Genomic DNA, 12,571 nt, shown 5'->3' on the forward strand with positions numbered 1-12,571 from the left:
ATCACTTTTGTACATCAGACTTCTTGTTAGTATATGTGCTGTTTGTACCGTACTTCACTGTGCTGTGAGCATTTGTCTGTTTCAGTAAGCTTATTGCAGCTGGGAGTCCCATTGAGGTTAAATATTTATTTATCAGTACTTGTATATCTATGTGTCTGTGAGTGAAAGAGAGGGAGAGTGACAAAGAGATAAGAAAGCGAAGAGTGTGCGTCGTTTTCATTAGAAAGCTGCATTTGGATCCTGCAGAAAATGGAGGTCGACCCAGAGAGCTGCTGAACTGCACATATCTGATTATAGAAAATATGACAGATGACCTATTCATGCCGTTGATCTGTTTTTGTGCATTACAGTACGAGTGATGCAGGCCTGCACCGTGAATGACATTCCACTGTATTAGTGTCCAAATAGTTTTAAAACAGAGAGACCTTGAAATTCCTCTTGAGTTAGTTTTTGTTTTTCTCACCAAAGCACCAAGCAGAGGTTTTAAACATGGAGACATCAGCAGTGCATAAAGAATCTGAATCTGATATTCTGTGGTAGATTCAGGACAGAGGCTACACAATGATGACTACGACGACAACTTTGTTGTTATTATTCAGTAGTTAATGCATTGCACTCCTTCAATTTGTGTGTAAAATAAGCTGAACTGTTATAGCAAGGCATAATGCCCTTTTTTATGTTTTAAGACATCAGTTTCTGATGCATTTTATTTTGTGTTAAATGTTTGATTTCTGAAAAATCTTAATTTCCAATTTTATTTTAGCAACAGGAAAATTTTTAAAAAGGAATTATTATTCAAGTATTGTTATAAACTGCTGGAAGGAAATGAAAGAGACTGATTATATGGTTAAAAAAAGGATAGTTAGAAAGATTGAATTGAGTTTCGTACAGACAAATGGAAACATAAGAGACAGAGCTCAGCATTGAGCAAGCTGTTTTTTCGAATAATCAGAATGGGGCAGAAAAACTGAGTGATGCAAGTGAGATGCAATTTGTGAGACTATAAAAAGGAGGACAATGAAAAATAAATAGGATTGGTTAAGATTGAGGGATGAAACAAATCTTAAAAGTGAGTGTGTGCGCGCACGCTCTTTTGTGTGTTTGTGTGTTTAAAGGGTTGCATTCCAAAATGCTAAATCTCTCTGGTAAAAATATGACGATTTATTGGATTTTGTTTTCAGTTTTTGCGTTATGGGAATGTATTTTGCTTATTTTTAGTCTTCAGTTTTTTTAAGCACATTTTATTTGAATAAAAGTCATTTTTCAGCGTAGGCTGCAGTGTTTTTTTTTTTGGGGGGGGGGGTAGTTAAAAAAAAAAAAAACAAAAAAAACAATGGACGGATAGCCCATTTTGGAATGAAATCCTCCTTCTATTCTTTCGTGCCATCTCACTCACCAGCTGTTTCCCTCCTCAGCAACAAAGTACACAGTGAGTGTCACAACGCTACCGACCCCTTTCTGGACTGGTATTTATTTATTTGTTTATTCATTTCTGAATTCTGTTTAGCGACTTTACAATCATTCCTTGCTTTCTTTTTATGTTGAAGAACACCCTCCTCTCCATGTCCCTTTGTTCTCAACTCTTTTATAAAGTACATAGTTGGCTTTCTTCAGCTTTTATTTGTGTTGGCTTATTTTGAAGAGTATTTTTTTTTCTGTTGCCTGCACCTCGCAGTATGGCTGTCGCTTTACTGTGGTTGACTGTTGGCCCTGAGAGAAATGGGAATTAAAGATGATTACTGAGATGTGTTGGAGGGTATGAAAGGAGGTGGTCACTGACAGTTTTTGGGCATTCTGTATGAAGTAGTTTAAAAACTTCTCAGTCAGCCCTGACAAGTTAAGCTCAGTGGGGTATTTTTGGGGAACCCTTTGTGGCTTTTTGTCTTGCATGAAGCCTGTTCTTGAAATTGTTAGTACATTAGTTTATGGAGGTTAAACACGTATTATTACAACAAATTCTCACCTTGCCTCAGTGTTATCCTCCATTTTGTGTCCCCACATGGTTTACCAAAGAAGGGCTGTGCTGCCCTGTGCTTTGGCAAGCTGTGTTGCCACCTAGAATCTGCCTTGTCCTAGAGGTCCAGCCAAATGACCCTTTACTTGTCTGTGGCCCGAGTGTGTCTTTATGTCCTGGCTATTTATGTACTTATTTTTGGTGTTGGTTTTCACATCATTCTCATGTCTCTGTGTGTTTAACTGCGCAGCAGTGTATGTTTATGAACTTGTCCTTAACACAGCCATTCCCCTCCACTTTCTTCGTGATGTTTCATTTTGCAGTAAGGAGCAGCAGAAGAACCACAACAAAGGAGTCAGTAAGTCCGTGTGGGAACAACGCACCAAAGAGCTGAGGAAGCAGACGCTGGCATCCAGCCGTGAGGCCCTTTATAATGAACTGGATCCTGACGACCGCTGGAAGGCAAGGACAGGGAGGGAGGAACACAACAATGTAAAGGACAAGGCAAACAAAGGCCCCTAGACTTGTGCTATCAGTGTACACAAGTGATGGCAATCATAATGATGAATTATGTTACATGCTGCATATATAAGATTTACTATTTATCAATAGTAGTCTATATATCGCCTGGACAATTCCAAGTGTGACTAAAATTTACAGCTTTATACTCTTAACTGTTCCTTGTCGCTAGTTATTTCTCAATCTTGCTTGCCTCTCTGTTCCTGCCTCTCCTTGCAGGTAAACTATTCACGACACATCCGTCCAGACATGAAGACCCATCTGGATCGGCCCTTGGTAGTTGACCCCCATGAGAATCGCAACAACAATACCAACAAGACGACTGCCAGCAATTCAGACCTCTGCTTCAGCCAACACCATCCTACTGATGAGCTCCACAGGCAAACACGTCTTCATGAACCTGGTGGGCAAGTAGGTGGGGATGGTGGTGGAGGCTCCGGTCCAGTCAGGCCTCCCTTGGAACGGGGAGAGTCCACTGAAAGCAAGCGGAGCCGTAAAGGTGAGCGCCGCCACCACAGTTCTCACGTCCGACTAGACACTACAGTGATCCCTGGTCCAGGCTCAGAGGACAGGCCATCTAGGCGTCACCACCACATCCGGAGTGGCAGTCGAGGAGGGGGGCAGTCAGAACACCGGAAGCCCAGGTCACATCGAAAGAATGCAGAGGACGGCGAGGACGGTGGGGGAGGAGCTGGCAAAACAGGGAGACACAAGAGCAAAGGGTTGGATGGGGGTGGAGAAGGAGGAGAACAGGAAGGAGGTGGGGATGGCAGTGAGAGAAGGCCAAGAAGAAGTCGCCATGGCAACCAAACGGAGGGCGAGGGGAAGAGGATGTGCCAGCACAGACGAAAGTATGTACAATCCATGTGGCTGTGGATCTGAGGCACATTTCAATCGTAGCTAAGATATTTTTGAATGAATGCTTATGAAGATTACCTCTTCCCTCCTTTTTGTACTCCGGTCACACCACCCTAATTGTCTCTTTCCCTCCTTTCCTCTTCTCCCTTTTCCTATCTATAATTTTCCCTTCTTACTTCCTCTTCTTAGGGATTGCAGTGTCCCTAACCTGTCTACCACACGGCCAATCCAAAAGAGCCTGTCTAGGCAAGACAGCCAGTACAGTGAGGATATGGACAACCTCATGAATACCAAACTGGTGTCAGGCGCTACCCCAAGCGAGGGCCACAGTAATCCAGTCGCCAGCCGCGCTGTTGCCCCTGCCTTTGGATCTGCCCTCCATCTTGCTAAAAGTGGCACTCACGGAAGTTTGGTCACATTAGATAGCTATGGGAACATTGGACATCACCGCGCCAATAGTGTCATCAGGCTCCCCCATCCTGACTACACAGCAATAGACATGCCAATTTTTCCATCCACAAATGCCGTTCTGCAGGGTAAGTTCAACATGAACATGTTGTTAATCCCTGTTCAAACACATCTTCCTTTTTTCAAAAAACAAAATAAAAAATGGGTTTGTTTTGGGTTTTTTTACACTATACTATATATAACACAATATTATACACCCTCCTTTTCTCTCTTACTCTCTGACCCAGTCAATAAGAATGCCAACACAGAGCCTTTGCCAGCAAAGGAGGATAAAGACGATGATGATGATGAGAAGGGAGGGGAAGGAGGACCCAGGCCCATGCCTCCCTTCAGTTCCATGTTCATCTTGTCCACCACCAATCCGTAATGATTAAAAACAAAATGGATCCACTCTAAAGTCGCAGTCACACTTTTACACACATACAGTGGCATTCATAGGGAGAAAATGATTTCCATTGAAATAGAAATATTTACAAAGAGGGTCTAACAATACCCTAAGCGCCAACATAAGACGAACCAATGTGTTTTCTCTTAGGTTTCGACGGGCGTGCCACTACGTCTGCACCCTGCGTTACTTTGAGATGTGTATCCTGCTGGTTATTGCCATGAGCAGTATCGCCTTGGCTGCTGAAGACCCCGTATGGCCGGAATCCCCTCGCAACAATGTAAGAAATTTGACAGACATGGGTGTACCAAATGTGATGGTTCATTGTATTTGCATTACAAATAAATATGTATCATGTATATGTATATTTATCAATCATAGTATAACATAAGGTACAGGTACAGCTGTTATTTTGACTATCAATAGAAGATATTTTTTAATTTGTTTTAAAATAAGGCAAAGCCACATTCTCCTTGTTTACAGCGATGTTTATATAGGTATAATTAACAGTATCATTGGTATCATTTGGATAAACAACTTTCACCACATTTACGTACTTTCTCAAAACTATATGGATTACTATGTTTGATATAATCTAATTTCACATACTAACACTTTATGCACATGCATTACACAGTCATATCAAAGATGCCGTTCAGATGAATAGGAAATGCTGACCAAACCTTTGACTGGTACTGTCTGTACTTTTTCTTTGTACAGGTGCTGCGCTATTTTGACTATGTCTTTACGGGTGTTTTCACATTTGAAATGCTGATCAAGGTAAGAGAATATTCAACTTTACAATCAGTCAACTTGATTCAACTTAACGATTGAGAGCCCAAGGTCAAAGGAGGAGCCTTTTCTTTTTCGATTCTTATTTTATTGCATCCTATAGTTTTACCCCGAGACTCTCATCTCGTCACCATGATCTGATTTTCTCTTGTAGATGGTGGATCTGGGGTTGGTCTTGCACCAGGGCTCTTATTTCCGGGACTTGTGGAACATCCTTGACTTTATAGTGGTTAGTGGTGCTCTGGTGGCCTTTGCCTTCACGTAAGTCTCTATCCTGCCTCCCCTGCTCCTCTCCTCTCTTTCCTCTTTGCTCCTCCTTCTCACCTGCCTATCTACTGCCTCGCTGGCACCTCGGAGTATAGCCTTCCTTGTTCTTTATTTAGCTGTCGCTCATTTTTTGAGTTCTTTCTGTCGCTCTTTTCTGCTCCTTTCTCGCTCTCATTTGTTTCTTAACTTTTATTCTCTCACATATTCTTGTACTCTCTAAGCATTTGTCCATCCATTCCTCCATGTTACTTTTTCCTGTCTTTGCCTACAAATGGCCAAAACCTCTACAGCTGGCCATTTTATCTGCCTTTTCCATCTCATTTAACTATGCTCTCACACACCTGCCATTTCTAAGCCCCACCACCAACCCCTTGTGCCCCTACATGATATAAAGTAGTAGTACCCCTGCATTCCCTTCCTATCCCACTCCTCCTGCCCCTGTGAGAGGTGAGGACCACCCTTTGCACCTGTAACCCTTTAGTGCCCAGGGCGTTCTAGCATTAAAGGCCCCATGCAAAGCCAGGCCAGGTCATGCTGAGTTCGCTCCCAAAAATCTTCACTCTCTCCACCACGACAAAGCAGGTATTTTAAGCCTACTTAATCTGCACGACTGCAAGGAAAATATGGTTATATTTGCATAACTCAGTTAAGTTGGGGCTTAAGGTATGCTTGGTATAAAGCATGAGTTGTGAGTTTTTGGATTTGCGGTCCTGCTTTTGCATGGTTGAGAAGAATGTAAAGTAAATCAGACCTACAGGATCGCAGTCAGTAGTTTTGAAGATGTACAGCAAGAATGCAATATAGAATATAAATAGAAATATAGAAATTCACACAAAGGTCATCTGCAAAAACATGAGGCTGGGCCTGATCCTAGTCATAGCTTTATGAAATCTAATCAGTATTTTCAGGAAAGAGCAACGTCTGTGCATTCATGTTCCACAAATATTCAGTTTTTGTGGTCTTGTGCGTGGGGTCAACCTGGATGGTGTTAGAGGATATGGGGTTTAGGATGAGTCCAGCTAGTGCAAGATGTGTTATTGTACGGATCATGTGATGCTCTAGTGTAGAAAAATGTTTACCATTCACTTCTTTAAGTGAATAGGAGGAAATCTTAAGCTAGCTCTAAATTTCACAATTGGCATAATCAAAAATGTGACATACTAATCTATTAATCAAAGGAAGCCAGATATCCACTTACCATTCATGACTCTTTATGTATATGAGTCATGAATAGAAAGATGATGATTTGGCTCTCTAAAATCGAAATCGTGTTCAAAGATTTCCTCCAGCCCCAAAAAGTCACCAGGTTGCTTCAAACAAAGAGTGCAGAAACATGTTCTGTTAATGTGTATATCCATTGATGGTGCAGGGCTGAATGCAGTTCATAGTATTTGTCTGGGTTCACCTTGACTTGACTTTGTTCGGAAACATGAACAATTTACTTCACAGTGTTTCCTCCAAGATTTTTTTGCAGCAGCGGAAAGCCTGGCAAGGGTTGGCATTGAAGTGAACCCAGTCCCGGATCGTGTGTGCTGTAGTCTCTCATGTGAACCCTGAATGACAGCCACACAGAGCAAACTGTTAGAGAAACTAAAACTGGTTTAATAATTAAAAAACAAACAAACAAACAAAAAAAAAAAACTAAAGCTATGTTTGCTAGTTTAAATATACTCTTTCCTCTTTTCTTTCTATCTGTCTTCTGCCTGGTCTTGTGAAGATTCAACTTAATCTGTCACTTCAAGTTAGAGACCCTCTGGAGAGTCACAGAATTACAAATTCACAAAGCTGTAGGCGTGGCACTGTCATGTAAAGAAGGAAGACACTCCCTCAGAAGAAACAAAAACTGAATATTTGCCACAGATGTTTGCAACCTGTGTAAATGTCTCTCCTGTAACTGTGCTAAAAATGTTTCAGCATGAGCTCACATAGTCTAGGTTTTGCAGTTCATCCATGTAATCGATGAGTACACTCTCTGAATGGCGTCTGCACACAACAAAATCTGCACTGTAGTTCTGATCCCAGGCCAGCATGGATAAAGACACCATAAACATGGCAGGTGCTCCAGGGTTCTAGAGGTCGTGTCCATCTACAGCAGTGGCTTTTACCTCAGTCTTTCTTTCTGTGTTTTCTCACTAACACGCTTCCCCATGATTTCAGTTTAACCTACTTGTCTACTTGTGTATCTGATGTACATATAAACCTGTCCGTGCTGCTGTTTGTGTGTTTTATTATCTATGTGCTTCTGTCTTTATTTCTGTCCTCTAACTTCTGTGATGCATATTTTTGTTTCTCTGTGGCTAAGTCTCCATGTGTAGACTAATAAACAGGTGTATGCAGTGTTTAAAGTGGAGTAAATTTGGCGAACAAAAATTACCCTGAACTTTTAAGTAGAATTGAGTTAATAATAAATGAAAAACTGAGGTAAATGTATGTAATAGAAAAGCAGCTGAGACAGAGAAAACTATAATTAGTAATTAGTATTTATGCTGCGTGTTAACATAAAGACAAACTCAGGAAACAATCAATTAGGCCCGTTGAACCAATAAAGCCTGATTTAATTAGGATAGGGGTTAACTACACTAATGGCCAATGGGGAGATCCAAACCAGTCAGAACACATTCATACACATCCAGATAGTGCCTTAATTCAATTTCTGGAAATCAAACAGCACTCCAGAAAGGCTCAGCAGTCTCATTGGAGATGTTTATCGCTCCTTTAATCCAATTAGTCTGGTCTGCTGGTGTCTTGGACCGCTTGTGCCGCTGTCCTACACATTTCTGCAACTGGACTGAGGTTTGTGTCCAGACAGACGCTTGTATCGCAACTGACCACATTTGGAAAAGGGGTACCTTGATTTCATTTATTCATTTTTTTTTCTTCAATAAGCAATGTTCGTTCTTCTAGCCCTATGTTAGTTTAAAATGAGCTTATATGTGGAAACATTGTGTATTAAATCCTCATTAATGGTAATTATAGATTTGAACTTGGATTCAAAAATAAAATTTGAAAATGTGATGGAATTAAAATACAGTGTCATAAAGTTATTGACGTAACAAAGCGATTTAATAATAAATCCAGTGGTTTTCCTTTTTTTTTGGGGGGGGGTGAAATGAAAATACCCGTAAAAATTGCTCCCTGCTGTTACATTTAGCCTGTTGTAATGAAGCAACAGCAGTGAAGGCAGGCGATTGCTGCTATATTTTTCCTCACTTCTATCCTATATTGTGAGTGTAACTGTATATATGTATGTGCGTGTTTGCGTTAGTATCAGTAAAACACACAATCTGTGGGTGGGAGGGTTGATCTAACAAAAAGCAGGCCTTGTCGTTTCCTTTTTTTTTCCCCTCTCTCTGTCTCTCATATGGATGTTTTCCCTCAAAACCCTTCCCTTTCTCTGTGTCCCATTCTGTTTCTTTCTCCCATCCTTGTGCTTTTGTCTCTCTTTCCCACTGTCTCCTGTCTCTCACCTCTCTCTCTCTCATCTCTACGTTTGGACCACCAACAGCGGCGGCGGGTAAAGTTCTCTTTTGCTTTCCTCCCCTTTTCTCCTCCTGCACTCTTGGTGCCTGTTTTTCTAAGCACACATCTTTCCTTTTCATGCCTCATCACAATTGACTTCTGTACTTATCTGTTCTTCCCTTTTTTCCATTGTTCACCATGGAATAGCTCTGACTCAAAGACAACTAAACCTCGAGTTAGCCTGTGTTACGTTCTGAACTGAATCACACATGATATCTTCTCCTAATGGTGTGGGACCTAAGACTGATGTGCCACACACACACACCTCTGTCTGTGTGCACACTTGTACATACGACCAGCAGCAGTCTACCATCTGGTAAAACAGCTATAAGACATGCAGCTGTACAAACAGCTGCCAACTTTCCTGAGAACTGCAATCAATGACCTTTGACCTGCATCTTTTTAGGAACTTTGGTATTGCTCCAAAGGCAATGTTAGCATTCAGCCATCATTGTATTTGAAAGACAAAAAGTTAAGGCAGAGCAGTCAGAGCACTCTTCAAGGCAACAAAGCCAAAGAAGCCGTAGGATTAGGAGCAAAACAAAATGGACGCTCTACCATTAGAAACCTTTAGAGCCCTTGGAGAGTGAAGAACTTATGATGCTGAACTTGCGACTATGTTCCCAGCTGTTACTGCCATTGCTGGTAGCAACAGCAAAACTAAGAGAGTACATGGTAAATTTAAAGTAAACTATTTTCTTTGCAAAGAACAGTCCATATCAGTTAACTGAATGTTGTTTCTTTGAAACTGATCTGATTACAAAGAGATGAGTGTTCAATGCCAAGGAAATATTAATTCCTCGTCTCTCACACATGTGCCTTGAAAGTCAAAGTTCTACAAAAACAAACAAAATTAAAAAAAACAAAAAAAAAAAACCAACATAACAGAAACAAAACAAAAAAAGGAAGAGGTTTGGCTCAGCATTTCAGCAAGAAATGCTCGCTAAAATATCTGTCTTTGCTGAAATGGCTTGAAAGATTCCATGCTGTTTGAACAATGCTGTGAAACCAGCTTATCCTAGTTGTAATTTAGAGATCATAGTAATTGACTTCGAGCCATCAAAAGAGAGAGTTTGGCTGTTCAGGTTTCTTCAATTTTGGAGCCGTTGTCAAAATTTCTGACTTACATTTTACATTTAAAGCGTTTAAAGCGTTTGTTTTTTACTATATACCACAGGGGCACTTTATTGTAAGCTGCCTCTGTTATGAGGCTTCTGTTGGGCAGCAGCTGACTGAAAATATGGGATTGCTTATGTTTAACTGAGACCAGGACTAAACTCTCTCTGAAAATGTTGCTGTGTAGAATAGATATTTCCATCCTTCAAAGTGCTGCTTAAAGAAGAAATTTTGCAGCATGGAAAGCAAGGTTTCAGTGCAGCACGATTATATTTCACCATTATCTGGGCATGTGCAAAACAAGACTTTAACTGTCTTTAAGCATTGAAACACATTACAAAATCCAAAACAAGTGTAGCTAACAGATAGCATTCAGATAGGAATGATATCGGTTCTTTCCATAGCATGTACTATAGTTGTAATACCACCTAACTCTAGCATGTAGCTACAATGCTAATCTCACACTTTGAAAACAAGGTTAAAGTGTAATATGATAGCAACGCTGCATGTGTTGCTATGTATTTAACCCAGACGCAGTTACTCACTCTGAGTTAACTCGGACACAAATTCCATCAACGGGAATGGCTGCCCACTGCCATTTTGGAATTCAGAGGTCTAAGCCTGTCATGTCATCTGGAACCTGCTGACTCTGACTGTTGGTGTGTGTGTGTGTCTTGTGTCCCCGTGTGTATGTACATATCTTTATTTATTTTTTTTTTTGTGTGCTTTTTTTTTGTGTTTGTGTACAAACAGAGGGAGCAGCAAAGGAAAAGATATCAGCACTATCAAGTCTCTGAGGGTACTGAGGGTGTTGCGACCTCTGAAGACTATCAAACGTCTTCCCAAACTCAAGGTATGTTTACACAGAGAAAGCTTGCGAGTCAAAAACATCTGCCCCAAAGAGGTTCACCATTAACCTGCATGATCTGACCTTCATTTTATAGTATATATACAAATAATTTGAATCCATTTTTTTTTCTTCAATATTGCAATCTGCCCTTCCTTCTCTCAATTCTCAGGCTGTGTTCGACTGTGTGGTGAACTCTCTGAAGAATGTGCTCAACATCCTGATTGTCTACTTACTCTTCATGTTCATCTTTGCTGTGGTGGCTGTGCAGCTCTTTAAAGGGCGCTTCTTTTATTGCACTGATGAATCCAAAGAGTTTGAGCGCGACTGCAGGTCAGTAAATTAAAACCGTTTCTACCTGGCGCAACATGGTTCTGGGCAGGACAACCCTAAACCTACCTCATGCTTTTTTCTGTATATTTTAGGGGCGAGTATCTGGTTTATGAACGTGATAACGAAGTAAAGGCGCAGAAGCGGGAGTGGAAGAAGTACGATTTCCACTACGACAATGTGGCTTGGGCCCTTCTCACCCTCTTCACTGTGTCTACTGGAGAGGGGTGGCCGCAGTGAGTATGCATGAACATTTGCAGATACATGCTGCACATATACTTTATTAAAACCTGTAATGCTTCCCTATCCCCTTCTCCTCCTTCGCAGAGTGCTGAAGCATTCAGTGGATGCGACTTATGAGAACCAGGGCCCGAGCCCAGGCTACCGGATGGAAATGTCCATCTTTTACGTGGTGTACTTCGTGGTCTTCCCCTTCTTCTTCGTCAACATCTTCGTGGCTCTCATCATCATCACCTTCCAAGAACAGGGGGACAAGATGATGGAGGACTACAGTTTAGAAAAGAATGAGGTGAAGAAAGATTAAGGGAATGAAGTAAAATAGAGAAACAGAGTATTGGAAGGGTGGAAGAGGGAGGATTACAACTACTGGGGAGAGTAGAGGGGATCAGGAAAAAAAAGGAGAAAATATGATGAGATCGTAGCAAAATGCAAACAAAACCTTTTTTATTTTGCTTTGTTTTTTTTCCTGCAGAGAGCCTGTATAGACTTTGCCATTAATGCCAGGCCTCTGACGCGCCACATGCCCCAGAACAAGCTGAGCTTTCAATACAAAATGTGGGAGTTTGTGGTGTCACCGCCGTTTGAGTATACTATCATGGCAATGATCGCCCTCAACACAGTTGTGCTGATGATGAAGGTAAAAGTCATGCATTCTTCAGAAACAGTGATGCAGAACAACAGAACCACATAAACGACTGACCATTAAATTTTCACTGACATCGACCTCTTACTTTCTAGCAACTACCTCGTATCTTTACCTCTTGCCATGTTAACTATTTCCTGTCATGAATACTTTGAACGTTTCTCACCCTATATTGGGTGAGTTAAACTGTCTCTTCATGTGTCTTTATACTCGCCCTCCGTTCTGTCCCTGGCGGTGTGTGTATCTGTGTTTGTCTGTGTGTGTGCGTGTGTGTCTACCCGAAAACACACTTTCCTGTGTGTATGGCAATCCATGCTGTTATATTTGTACACTGGTTTGCTGGTATGTATGTGTGGCCTTCCTGTGTGTATGTGCGTGTTTGTTTATAGTATGACGGAGCATCTGATACCTATGAAGATGTGTTAGCCAACCTGAACATAGTGTTTACCTCCCTCTTCTCCATGGAGTGTGTACTCAAGATCATCGCCTTTGGAGCACTGGTGAGTGTATGTGCATGTGGGTTTGTGTCTGGTGAAAGGACATTGCTATACTGTTTCTTTGGAATGAAAAACAGTTGCTGTTATAACTATATTATTGTATGCACAGAAATGATGGATTACACTGTAGTGCGCA

At 41.2% G+C, this 12,571-nt stretch overlaps 1 protein-coding gene across 1 annotated transcript in view; it reads left to right on the forward strand.

Annotated features, from left to right (window-relative positions):
- cacna1aa (calcium channel, voltage-dependent, P/Q type, alpha 1A subunit, a) overlaps positions 1-12,571 on the forward strand; it is a 75,847-nt gene that overhangs the window by 37,492 nt on the left and 25,784 nt on the right. Inside the window, exons 20-33 of the mRNA XM_029507526.1 lie at positions 1,416-1,466; positions 2,278-2,446; positions 2,693-3,324; positions 3,521-3,867; positions 4,027-4,162; positions 4,335-4,464; positions 4,905-4,964; positions 5,131-5,237; positions 10,632-10,731; positions 10,898-11,058; positions 11,151-11,291; positions 11,383-11,584; positions 11,768-11,932; positions 12,328-12,438. Of these exons, the coding sequence (XP_029363386.1) occupies positions 1,416-1,466; positions 2,278-2,446; positions 2,693-3,324; positions 3,521-3,867; positions 4,027-4,162; positions 4,335-4,464; positions 4,905-4,964; positions 5,131-5,237; positions 10,632-10,731; positions 10,898-11,058; positions 11,151-11,291; positions 11,383-11,584; positions 11,768-11,932; positions 12,328-12,438 (2,512 nt within the window). The remainder of the gene's footprint in view (positions 1-1,415; positions 1,467-2,277; positions 2,447-2,692; positions 3,325-3,520; positions 3,868-4,026; positions 4,163-4,334; positions 4,465-4,904; positions 4,965-5,130; positions 5,238-10,631; positions 10,732-10,897; positions 11,059-11,150; positions 11,292-11,382; positions 11,585-11,767; positions 11,933-12,327; positions 12,439-12,571) is intronic.

This window comes from Echeneis naucrates, chromosome 8, assembly GCF_900963305.1.
Source record: "Echeneis naucrates chromosome 8, fEcheNa1.1, whole genome shotgun sequence".
Taxonomy (NCBI): domain Eukaryota; kingdom Metazoa; phylum Chordata; class Actinopteri; order Carangiformes; family Echeneidae; genus Echeneis; species Echeneis naucrates.